General features: G+C 41.4%; 1 protein-coding gene across 1 annotated transcript; it reads left to right on the top strand.

Annotated features, from left to right (window-relative positions):
• Positions 1–11,762: 11,762 nt before the first annotated feature.
• On the top strand, positions 11,763–12,917 carry LOC138889352 (uncharacterized). Its single transcript, XM_070172648.1, has one exon. The coding sequence runs from the start codon at positions 11,763–11,765 to the stop codon at positions 12,915–12,917; it is 1,155 nt and encodes a 384-aa protein (XP_070028749.1).
• The last annotated feature ends 562 nt before the right edge of the window (positions 12,918–13,479 follow it).

Here is a 13,479-nt window from a genome sequence, read left to right as displayed (position 1 = left end):
TTCATTAGTTCCCCAAAAATCTGAATTTTACTACTAAGAATTTCATACGAGTTGGGTTTAATTATAAATCTACAAAGTATTTTGTTCAAAGGTTATTCCGAGAAAAAAAATGCTAATTTTTGTGATACAGTTTACACTTTTTTTTTAAAGATGTCGCGTACAGGTAGTGATGATGAACGAAGGGTTCTCCAAGAAGCTGAAATCAAAGCAAGAAATGATTTTACCTTGCAAGCTATGCATCAACAATTTGAAAGGTTGAATTTGCAACTCCAAGAGATGAGGGATACCATTGCTGATCAAAATGATACAATAGCTGAACTTAGGAGGGAAAATAATGTTAGACCCCAAGCTAGGAGAAATGTACCCCATGCTCCCATTGTAAATCAAGAAAACCCTATAGATGATTTTAATGATATTGATTTTGATAGGGTGGGAAGAGATAGGAGGGGACAAAGAGGTAGAGTAGAAGATGACAATATAAGTAGTATAAAGATGAAGATGCCATCATTCAAGGGAGCAAGGGACCCAGACTTGTACCTTGATTGGGAGAGAAAGGTTGAAGCCATCTTTGATTGTCACAACTACTCTGAGGGTAAGAAAGTTAAACTTGCTGTTGTTGAGTTTTCTGACTATGCTGCTATTTGGTGGAAAAAGCTTGCTAGGGACAGATTGCAAGAAGGACAAGCACCAGTTGCTACTTGGGCTGAGATGAAGAGGGTGATGAGGAAGAGATTCGTGCCATCACACTTTCAAAGAGAGCTACAACAACGTCTTCAAACATTGAAGCAAGGGTCCATGTCTGTGGATGAGTACTTTAAGGCTATGGATATGGCTATGATCCAAGCTAATTGTACAGAGGAAGAAGAGGCTACAATGGCTAGGTTTTTAAATGGTTTAAATAAGGAAATAGCTGATGTAGTAGAATTACAACAATATGTAACAATAGATGAGTTAGTTGATTTGTCTGTAAAGATAGAAAATCAAAATAAAAGAAAGCAGACTAGCTCGTGGAAAGGTCGGACAAGCACCATCTCCAAGAAGCCATGGCCATATCATGAGATGAAGAGTTCTTCTAGACCTCAAGAAGACAAGGGTAAAGGTAAATTTGAGAACAAAGAGGGAGGTAAAACCTTTAACCCTAAACCTTTTACACCTTCTAGTTCTATTCAATGTCATAAATGTAAAGGAAGGGGACATATGATGCATGAATGTCCAAGTAGAAGAAACATCATTCTTAGAGAAGATGGAGGATATGAGAGTGAAAAAGGTGAGGGAGAAGAAGAGGGAGATGTGAGTGATGAAGATGATGTAGAACTACCTAATGAGGGCATGATTGGGGTAGTTAGAAGGATTATGACTATCAATTTGGCAAGCAATAGTGAAGAACAAAGGGAGAATATATTCCATACTAGGTGTGGGATAAAGGGAAAAACTTGCTCTATGATCATTGATAGTGGTAGTTGTGCTAATGTGGTGAGTTCATACTTTGTGGAAAAATTGGGACTTGCATGCATGAAACACCCTACTCCATATAGACTCCAATGGTTAAATGATAGTGGTGAACTAAAGGTAAACAAACAGTGCATGATTTCATTTAATGTTGGTAGATATGAGGATGATATTCTTTGTGACATAATACCTATGCAAGCTTGTCATATCTTACTGGGTCGTCCTTGGCAGTATGACAGGAATGTTTTTCATGATGGAAGAAAGAATAGATATTCTCTTGAACTAAATGGCAGGAAATTTACTCTTGCACCTTTATCTCCTTCTCAAGTGTTTGAAGATCAAAAGAGATTAAGAGAAACAATGGGAAAACCAAGGGGAGAGATAAAAAGTGAGCTTGACAAAAAAGAAAAGAAAGAAGGCCAATAATTAGAAAAAAAGAGAGATGGCCGAGAGAAAGAGAGAGAGGGCAGCAATTTGAGAGAAGAGATAAAAAAGGGTTTGAATAAAAAATAGATAGTCTTGGTGAGAGGAAAGAGGTTAAGGAAAGAAAAAAAAAGAGTTTTTATATAAAAACCAAAGAGTGTTTAAATGCAAGAAAAGAGGGGCTGCCCATAATACTACTTACTTACAAAGAGACTTTGATTAATTCTGAGTTGCTAACTTCTTCTTTGCCAAGTAGTATTTCTTCTCTTTTGCAGGATTTTGAAGATGTCTTTCCAGAAGATATTCCTAATGGATTGCCACCTTTACGTGGCATTGAGCATCAAATTGATTTTGTACCTGGATCACAAATCCCAAATAGGCCAGCCTATAGGAGTAATCCAGAAGAGACAAAAGAACTTCAAAGGCAAGTTGAGGAGTTGCTTGAGAAAGGTTTTGTGAGAGAGAGCATGAGCCCTTGCTCGGTTCCCGTCCTATTGGTACCAAAAAAGGATGGAACTTGGAGGATGTGCGTGGATTGTAGAGCAATCAACAAGATTACGGTAAAGTATCGCCACCCTATTCCTCGTCTTGATGACATGTTGGATCAATTACATGGATCCAAAATCTTTTCTAAAATTGATCTAAAAAGTGGTTACCATCAGATTCGAATGAATCCTGGAGATGAATGGAAAACTGCTTTTAAGACCAAATATGGGCTTTATGAGTGGTTAGTTATGCCTTTCGGCTTGACTAATGCACCTAGCACTTTCATGAGATTAATGAATCATGTTTTTAAGGATTTTCATGGAAAATTTGTTGTGGTGTACTTCGATGATATCTTGGTCTTTTCTAACACTTTAGAAGAGCATGTAGAACACCTAAAACAAGTTTTTGAAGTTCTTAGAAAGCAATTTTTATTTGCTAATCTTAAAAAGTGTACTTTTTATGTGGATCGTGTGATTTTCTTGGGTTTTGTAGTTAGTTCTAAAGGAGTTGAGGTTGATGAAGAGAAAATCAAAGCAATAAAAGAATGGCCTAAACCTAAGAGTGTAACTGAAGTTAGGAGTTTTCATGGACTTGCTAGTTTTTATAGGAGGTTTGTGAGAGACTTTAGTACCATTGCTTCTCCTTTAACTGAAGTTATTAAAAAGGATAAGATTTTTAAATGGGGAAAAGAACAAGATGATGCTTTTAACTTGTTGAAAGAAAAGTTATGTTCTGCTCCATTGTTACAATTGCCTGATTTTTCTAAATCTTTTGAAATTGAATGTGATGCTTCGGGCAAAGGAATAGGTGCTGTTTTGATGCAAGATTCTAAACCTATTGCCTACTTTAGTGAAAAGTTAAGTGGAGCCACATTGAACTATTCCACTTATGACAAAGAGCTATATGCTTTGGTAAGGGCTTTAGCCACATGGCAACATTACTTGTGGCCAAGAGAGTTTGTCATTAAAACTGATCATGAATCCTTGAAATACTTGAAGAGTCAAGGTAAGCTTAGTAGAAGGCATGCTAAGTGGGTTGAATTCATTGAAACGTTTCCTTATGTAATTTCTTACAAACAAGGGAAAGAAAATGTTGTTGCTGATGCACTTTCAAGGAGGTATGTCTTAGTTTCTACCCTGACTTCTAAATTAATGGGTTTTGATCAAATCAAGGGACTTTATGCTAATGATGTTGATTTTGGCAAAAATTTTGCAGATTGTAAGTTGAGTCCTTTTGAGAGGTTTAACCTCCAAGATGGCTTTCTCTTTAAGGAAAATAAGTTGTATATTCCTAATTGCTCTTTACGTGAAGTATTTGTAAAGGAAGCACATTGTGGAGGGCTTATGGGACACTTTGGAGTCCCAAAGACACTAGACATACTGGCTGAAAATTTCTTTTGGCCTGGAATGAGAAAAGATGTTGAAAGAATGTGCGCACAGTGTTTGGAATGTAAACAAGCTAAATCTAAAGTGTTACCACATGGTCTTTACACGCCATTACCTGTTCCTACTTCGCCTTGGATTGATATTTCCATGGATTTTGTGTTAGGTTTGCCTAGAACAAGATATGGTAAGGATAGTATATTTGTTGTGGTAGATAGGTTCTCCAAAATGGCTCATTTTATTCCTTGTTTAAAGACTAATGATGCCTCACATGTTGCTGATCTTTTTGTAAAAGAGGTTGTCAAATTTCATGGTATACCTAGAACTATTGTTAGTGATAGGGATGCTAAGTTTTTGAGCCACTTTTGGCGTGTGTTTTGGGGGAAGTTAGGTACTAAATTGTTGTTTTCTACTTCTTGTCACCCACAAACTGATGGACAAACTGAAGTAGTTAATAGAACCTTAGGAAACATGTTGAGGGCTGTTTTGAAAGGTAAATTAACTTCATGGGAAGATCACTTACCTATGATTGAATTTGCTTACAATAGAACAATCCATTCTTCTACAGGTATGTCTCCTTTTGAGGTTGTTTATGGTTTTAATCCCTTCACTCCCCTTGATTTATTACCATTACAAACTAATGATATTGCTAATCTTGATGGTAGGACAAAGGCTGAGATGATGAAAAAAATTCATGAACAAACAAGGCTTGCAATTGAGAAGAAAAATGAGCAAACTGCCTTGAGAAAGAATAAGGGACGAAAGCAAGTTATTTTTAAACCTGGAGATTTAGTTTGGGTTCACTTTAGAAAGGAGAGATTTCCTTCCAAAAGGAAGTCAAAGTTGCATCCTAGAGGAGATGGCCCATTTCAAGTCCTTGAAAGGATTGGAGACAATGCTTACAAGTTGGACCTTCCTGGTGAGTTCCAAGTAAGTGCCACATTTAATGTTGCTGACTTATCTTTGTTTGATGTAGGATCGAATTCGAGGACGAATTCTTTTCAAGAAGGGGGGAATGATAGCATCAAGAACAAGGATATAGTTAAGGACAATGATAGAGATGATAGAGTTTTGGAAGCTCCAAGGCCATTTACAAGATCTCAAGCTAAAGAGTTGCAAGCTAAGGTTGCTAGACTTCAATGGCAAATAAAGAAGCTTTTAATTGTAGAGGAAGAGCTCAAGCCCAAAGGAGATGAATTGTCCAAGTTTTACAATTATTTGGTAGTCCAAATTGAAGTCCAAGAGGAGGAAGATTGGGTTACCAAATCAGCCCTTGAAGTCCACCAATAGGGCTCAAAATGACCTTAAAAGAGGTCCAAAAGGGGGTGTTTCAAAAGGAGCCCAATTGGAGTCCAAACCAATGGCCCAAACTAATAGTTTTAAGGCCCAAATCTGCCCCAAAAGGATTTGGCCGCCCCCCACTTAATTTTGATGGCTTTTGTTACCCCTTAGGAGCCACCTACCTAAGTTTGATGGCTATTGTGACCCCTAGCAGCCCCCTACCTAATTTAGATGACTTTTTAGCAACCCCCTACATTATTTTAAGTGCTTTTAACTCCTATAAATAAGGAGTTCTTCTCATTCATAAGACACAACATTTATTGATTAAGTATATCATACTTTGAGAGTTCTTTTGAACCTTTGTTACTTGTGCTTTGAGATTTATCTTTCAACCTTTACTAGTTCTTAGTTCAAGGTAGTAAGATTACTTCTCTTTTATGATATCTTTGATTCCTTTGTGGTATTCTTAGAAGGTGATTAATACTAGTTATTAATTGTTGTCTCAAGTTACTCGTAAAGTGGTCAAGATCCGAATCTATTGTTTTGATTTGCTTTTTAAGTAAAGGCGTTTGATTTCTTCCATAAATCAAGACATTGTTACTTTGATCTTGTCAACTTACGTTCTTGGAAGTTCTTGGAATTCTTTCCTTGAATTCTTCCCATATCCTTTATTTTCATCTCTTTAATTCTAGTTGTTCAATTCCTTGTTGTTATTGCTTCCGCATTTACTTCTCAAATTCTTACTCTAATTTGGATTCCCGACCTAGTTGTTATCATGACGCAATCCAAAGACATATTTTTAAACGATGTTCACATTCTTTTAAAAATATAATAATAAAAGCGGTAAAGAGTTAAAACTTGCACATGAGCGCATAATTGTATAAAATCAGATAAACAAGCCGAATATGACAGTTGAGCGACCGTGCTAGAACCACGGAGCTCGGGAATGACTAACACCTTCTCCCGGGTTAACAGAATTCCTTATCCGGATTTCTGGTTCGTGGACTGTAATACAGAGTCATTGTTTTCCTCCATTCGGGATTAAATTGGTGACTTGGGACACCCTAAATCTCCCAAGTGGCGACTCTGAAATAAGTAAAAAAATCCCGTTTCGATTGTCCTTTAATTGGAAAAACTCCTTTACCGCTCGCAGGGGCGGAAAAAGGAAGTGTGACAGCTCTGGCGACTCTGCTGGGGACTTTTTGACCCAGAACCACTGGTTCAGGGTTAGAAATTCGAGCTTATATAAATTGTTATATTTGGTTTTATCTGTTTTTGTTACATGTGTTGGCTCAATGTGCTAATTGGTTGCCTTTTACCGCTTTGATATTACGTGAAATGTATTTAAACTGTGTCGAAACCCATCTCCTCTCTGAGTCTTCTGAATCATGAAGAAGGGTGTACTTCGTACGACTTCTTTTCTGTATAGTGTCAAATCTCAATTTAGAATGAGGTTCGGACAAGTTGCTAAGCCGGTGAAGCTTCTGTATTCCCGGTACGCTGCCCCCCTCGGTTCGAGCTGTCCGCTCGGGTAAGCCAGGTCTAGAACAAACACCCAGGTTCTGAACCTAGAATAACTCAACTTCATGCCAGATCCCTAGTAGGAACACTTATCTGCATCATGTGCATTTTTGACTTAGGGGACTCAACACAGGGGTTGGGTCCGTCTAGGAATAGCAACCTGAAACAGAAAAGACCATCTTGAGGCATCTTACTCAAAGATGTGCATTTATTTGCTTTGGACTTGCATGATGACCGGTTTTGAATATTGAAAAAAAAAGAAAATAGCAGTGTATAGGGTTAATCTTCTGTTTTGAAAAAATAACAAATGTCCAAATAGTGTCGAAACTCTGACGAAATTTTGAGAAAAATAATTTATTTCTAATATAGTTGTTTTATTCAAAAAAAGAGTCTATCATTTTTAGTTTGTCTGGTCTGCAGAAATGGAAAATGAAAAAATAATTTGTTCTGTTATGGGAAAAGAGTCTTGATTTTTGTTTTAGTTTATTTGCCAACAGAAGCGAAAATAGGTTGTTTTTAAAAAAAATAGTTTGTTTATTTTCATTTTACTTTGCTTGAAGTATTTCAAAATAGTTTGTTTAATTGGGCGAACTACGCCGGTTTGATTCTCACCGGATGCGAGATACGTAGGCAGCCCTAATCGGGTCCAACTTCCCCTTTTGCTAAAATAACCAAAATATGTCAAATGCTAATCTCATCAGAAAATAAATCAAGTCAGGCTGTTTTGCCATAAATAACCAAGTACTCCCGAAAGGGACGCCGGAAGGCTGAATTGGCACAAGCGACCATTTTTGTAATTTTTGACCGGTATACCCACACAGCCTTAAAGTCTTTGTCCCTGAAGTGCTGAAAGGCCGTATCTGCAAACCGAGTCCTTCATTTTCAAAATTCAGAAAAAAAAATCGAATATAGATAGTTCTGTTTTGAGTCTAATAAAAGTTTTCTTTCTTTAATTACCTTAATAAATGTGCAGGATGAGCACAAATCCACATGTGGTGGAATGATCTGGAAGCCGATAGTAAAGAGATAGTGGGAAGAGTGTTGGGAGGTTTTGTCAATCTGCTGAATATCAAGCCAAGGACAGATATCCTCGAAGCTCTAATACCGTTTTGGGACCCAACCCGCAATGTATTCCGTTTTGTTTACTTTGAACTTTCACCTACACTAGAGGAAGTCGTCGGATATGCGGGATTGAATGGAAAATTAAGAGGACAGTATTTACTTTCACCAAGACCAGTAACTTCACACGCGTTTTTGGATTTGCTAAGCATTAGTCGGAAGGTGCAAAATGATGATTTGTCGAGAGGATGTTGTGCTCTCCAATTCTTATATCAACGGTATAGTACTCCTCAGGGTTTTGAAGAACCAAACCTCGGACTAATTCATGCTAGGAACAGAAACAAGTGGGAAGCGAGACGTACTTTGGCATTCATAACAGCATTCCTGGGAATCATGGTCTGTCCCCGCAAAGATAAGAAAGTTGAGATAGGCCTTGTAGGGATGGCCGATGTTGCAATCAAAAGAACTGACAGTACTGTGGTTCCTTTTATTTTGTCCGAAATCTACCGAGATTTAACTATATGTCGAGAAGGAGGCAAGTTCTTCCAGGGATGCAATCTGTTACTCCAGATGTGGATGCAAGAACACCTCTGTCACCAAGCAGGATACATGAACCACGGGTTAACCGAGAAAAACTGTATCAACAGTTTTGAGAAACGAATGACAGGCGTCGTATTCCCCGAAGGTGTCGAAGCATGGCTTACACGATTGAGGTCAACAAAAGCCGACCAAATTGAATGGGCATTTGGGTGGTTGACTGATACTGAGGTAATATACATGGCATCCGAGGAATGTCATATTCTTTTTATGGGACTTCGCAACATCCAACCATATGCTCCTCATCGGGTTTTGCGCCAGCTAGGAAGATTTCAAGTAATTCCCACTGATGAGGATCTAAGCAAGCACGCCATTGAGCTGAGCCAGGAGTCGTATTTCCCGAAGGAAAAAATTAGAAAGCTGTGGCACGAATGTAGATTCTTGGAGCCCAAGACTATGGTTCGAGAACTGGCTAAGGGCGAGGTAGACCCAAAGTATGATGTTTGGTTCGAGAGAAGGTTCCAGATTTGTCGGAGACCTGCTAAAAGAGCTCACATCCAACAATTTACGGATGATTTGCAGGAACAGTGGGGCTGGTTAATGAGGGAGGAAGGCTACCGAGTGGAAATCGGGAAACTAAAGCGACAAGTTGAAAGGCTTATATTTGAGAACAACGTGCAAGTCTCCTCGGAACAGGGTGAAAAGAACAAATTAGCCAAAGAAAACCAGGCACTGAAAGCCCGAATTCGCCAAGTCAGTAAGAGTAACAGCGACCGACAGAAACGTCGCTCCGATGAAAGGTTGATAGCAGAGCTGAAGAGTCAGGTCAGCAAAAGCCGAGAGGACTTGGAGAGATCTGAAGCCTGCATAGCAAGAACGAGGGTCAGATGGGCAAAAGGTACAATGGCCTGGAGGAAGCATCTGCAACAAGTCATAAGGGATTCTGAAATGAGCATCGGGATATTAAGGAAACGAACTCCACTCTTCAGGAGCGGATCTTCAAACAAGCCCAAGATGCCCAAGATGATAGAAGGTGATGTTATGATGTGATGACCAGAATGGAAAGACAAATGGAAAGGTTCCAGGATCGACTCGCTGACAATGCTCAAGCACTGGGACTAAAGAACCGGCGAATAGAGCAATTGTTCGTTGAAAGGGACAACATCCGAGGAAGGATTGATGAGATTAGGCACTACATCTACATGAGATGCCTAGCATGTGAGCAAATACCTCGTGATACCCTTCTTGCTTCCATCATGGGCTACGTCCACCGGATCATGAATGAGTTGAAGAGCTTGCAGAGAGGTCTTACACCAAAGTCCGCGGAAAGGCCGAACGATGCCTCATGAGCCCCTAAGTTGGAATCTTTAATGTATCCCTAAGTCTTGTTTGTTGGCTTTATGGGTCCATTGTCTTCCCATATGTTGTTTTTTTCTTTTCATCGAGTCAGGTTAAGAATTTTGGAATCTGTACTATTGCTGTTCTTTGTTTGAAATAAGTAGTTTGTAATAGCAAATTTTGGTGATGAATTGAATGATTCCAAAAGAATTTTGTGTCTTTACTTTGTGGCAGAACTACGCCCGGTCTGATTCACGCGGGGACGTGATACATAGGCAATCCACATAAGATTCGACCGCCACTAAAAGAAAAGAAAAAAAAAGAAGAAAAGAAAAAAAGGAAAAAGAGAAGGAAGAAAGAAAGAATAATAGAGAGAAAAACGGGGGTTCCCAAAACACTTTAAAGGCACAAATAAAGCAAACCGGGATGACGCATGCGTTTGAAGCAAAACATGTTAGAAATGGTTAACTGCCTAGGAGCATTGCAAACCCAATGTGCTATTATCAAGATCTGTTAAACTCTAACGCTAACAAGTTTGTTGTTTTCCACAAATACCAGACAGTTAGTTGTTAAAATGTTCTGGCAACACATCCTTATCAAACCAGATCCAAAGGACCGGTACCGACAAGCATGACTACTTCAGAAAATAGTGCTGAGGAAGAAAGGCCGGTAAGCCAGTTGTTGAAAGAAGCGATGGAGAAGATAGAAAGAATGGGATTGGAGATGAATGCGATGTAGTTAGCCTTGGCTAAAGTACAAAAGAGCCCTGGACCACCCGTTGCTCTTACACCAGGGCATATGGCGGAATACCCTCACTCTGGCCCTTCAACAAGCCTCTCGAATCACCGCTATTATCAGGAGAGAAGCCCCTATGATTCCCAAGCTCCACCACCCCAGCAACCTTTCCCACCACCAAATGTTCCCACCTTTATGGGACCCACACCAGCCACACTGCAAAGATCCACTAGTGAGCCGTTGTTTCAGGCTCACGATGCACAGTACTATCCCCCTGAACCCACATTCAATGCACCAGAACCCCATACCTATAATCCACACTTGGAGGTACCGGAGGAGATTGAAAAGCCGGTTAAGGTCCAGAGCAAGATGAGGTAATGAGGAAGTTCAAAAGCCTGGAGCAATCCTTCAGGAGCATGCATGGATTGGGTAACCAGGTCAGCGTGGCCTACAAGGATCTATGCCCTTTTTCGGACGTCCAACTCCCGGCTGGGTTCAAGATACCTAAGTTTGACTTATATGAAGGGCATGGTGATCCTATGGCACATTTACGGAGTTTTTACAGCAAAATGAGAGGCGCAGGCGGCAAAGATGAGCTACTGATAGCTTATTTTGGTCAAAGCTTGAGTGGATCGGCATTGGAATGGTATACTAGGCCAGATCCCAGCAGATGGTACACTTGGGATGATCTAGCGCAGGCTTTCGCGGGTCACTTTCAATACAATCTCGAGATAGTCCCTGACCGTCTCACATTACTGAGGACCGGAAAGAAGCCTGGGGAAAGCTTTCGAGAGTTTGGTTTCCGCTGGAGGGAACAGGCAGCTAGGGTTGATCCTCCCATGAGAGAGGGAGAAATGGTGGACTACTTCCTGCAAACGCTGGATCCAACTTACTTTGGTCACTTGGTGACGATGGTTGGAAAATCCTTCAATGAAGTAGTAAAGATAGAGGTCATGATAGAGGAGGGACTGAGGTCTGATAAAATCTTGAATTACTCGGCGCTCAAGGCAACGACCCAGGCTATTCAGAGCAGCACGGGAGGTGCGCTGGGAAGGAAGAAGAAAGAAGAAGTCGCCACGGTTGAGGCAGGCAGTTGGTCCAGGTCCGGCAAACCATATTACAACCAACCCAGACCCCACAGGCCAAATTATCCATACAGCCCGCCACAACACTACTATCCACCTCAGGAACCACACTTCTCCGTACACCAAGCCCAAACATACACTCAGCCTCTGGTTCGCCCGCAATGGCGCGTGCCGGCTCCCCAAAACACATATGCACCACCACAAAACACATACCCTCCACCACAAAACACCTATCCTCCACCAAGAGCATACAAGAACCCTCCAGGGGCGGGCTTTCGAGGAAATCATGCTGCTAGGAATGACAGGCTACAGAGATAGAGAGCTTTTACTGAGTTGGGAGAGACCTATACCGCCGTGTTCCACAAATTGAGGCGGCTAGGTTTGGTGAGTCCTGTCGAGCTTAGAGAGCCAAACCCCCCACCCCAAAATTTGGACCGATCAATAAGCTGCGAGTAACTGCTCAGGAATGCTAGGGCATGATACTGAAAAATGTTGGAGGTTGAGGCAGGCCATACAAGATCTTATTGATACCAACAAGATTGAGGTCCAGGCGTCGGAGGCACCCAACATCAACCAGAACCCATTGCCAGCACACCACGAAGCTCACATGATCGAGTTGGTGTATGAGGGAGGAGAGCCGAGGAAACCCTCACAGACAGTGATGATGATCCAGGCCGCTCCGAAAGAAAAATCAACCGGTGGGGAAGCAGGGGTGCAGTTGAAGAGGGAAGATGTCAAGCCAGTGGTGATACTAGGGAAGAATCCGTCCACCGCAACAAAGAAACCAGAGCCAGCCAAATTGGTAGGATCAGGGACATTATCCACACCCGTAGTTGTATTGAAAGGGGTCTACAGGGAACTGGTCACCATAAAGCCAGTAGTTCAATTACTAGTGATTGATAGCAAGGTTGTGCCTTGGAAATACGAAAAGGCTGTGGTGATGTACAAAGGAAAGCAAGTGGAGGAGGATAGTTGTGAGGCGCAGAGACTGACTCGATCGGGACGGTGTTTTGCTCCAGTGGAGTTGCGAAGGTCCAACCCAGCAGTAGCAAAGAAACCTGTGTCGGAAGAAGAGGTGGAGGAATTCTTGAAAAAGATGAAAGTGCAGGATTATTCTGTTGTTGAACAGTTGAAGAAAACACCGGCCCAGATCTCGTTGTTGTCACTATTGATCCATTCGGATGAGCATCGCCGGGCCCTGATGAAGATACTGAATGAAGCTCATGTGCCCAACGAAATTTCAGTAAACCACCTTGAAACAATTGCCGACAAAATTTTCGAGGTAAACAGGGTAACGTTCTCGGATGACGATCTGCCAGTGGAAGGCACGGAACACAATAAAACTCTCTACTTGACTGTCAAATATGAAGAATTGGCAGTCACTCGGGCGTTGGTGGATAACGGTTCGAGTGCCAATATTTTTCCATTATCCACCCTGAACCAGTTGAAGATCGACCATGGTAGAATCCACAAGAACAACATTTGCGTCCGAGGATTTGACGGAGGTGGAACAGCCACCGTGGGGGATATTATACTTGAGTTGACCATCGGTCCGGTTCGGTTTACCATAGAGTTCCAGGTATTAGATGTCGTGGTATTTTATAACCTTCTATTGGGATGACCATGGATCCATACGGCTAAAGCGGTGCCATCCACCTTGCATCAAATGGTCAAGTTCGAATGGGACAGACAAGATGTCGTGCTGCACGGCGAAGACACAGCATGCACCATGGGAGGTGCCATTGTGCCCTTCATAGAAACCAACGGTGACAAAGGTCCCTAGGTTTATCAGATTTTCGACGCAGTGTCAGTAGACAAGATTCTCGAGGGTGAAAGCATTTCACACCCCAGGGTAGCTTCCACAACTGTCATAATGGTTTCAGAGATGCTGGGTAATGGGTTTGTGCCAGGAAAAGGCCTGGGGGCTGAGCTTCAGGGGATTGTCCAACCTGTCTCCTTGCCCAAGAATTTGGAGACCTTTGGATTGGGGTTCAAACTGACCACGGCAGATGTAAAGTGAGTGCGGAAAATGAATAAGAGAGTTTGGTTCCTTCCCAAACCCGTTCCACGTCTCTCAAGATCCTTTATTAGAGCAAGTGCCAAGGGGTCACCGGTCCCGAAAATTCTCGGGCCATTGATTGGGATGGACGGGGATTTGAATCAGAGCTTCGAAAGACTATTAG

This window comes from Nicotiana sylvestris, chromosome 4 (assembly GCF_000393655.2).
Source record: "Nicotiana sylvestris chromosome 4, ASM39365v2, whole genome shotgun sequence".
Classification (NCBI taxonomy): Eukaryota; Viridiplantae; Streptophyta; class Magnoliopsida; order Solanales; family Solanaceae; genus Nicotiana; species Nicotiana sylvestris.
The sequence above is the reverse complement of the archived record's forward strand: the minus strand, read 5'-3'. Positions and strand labels throughout refer to the sequence as shown.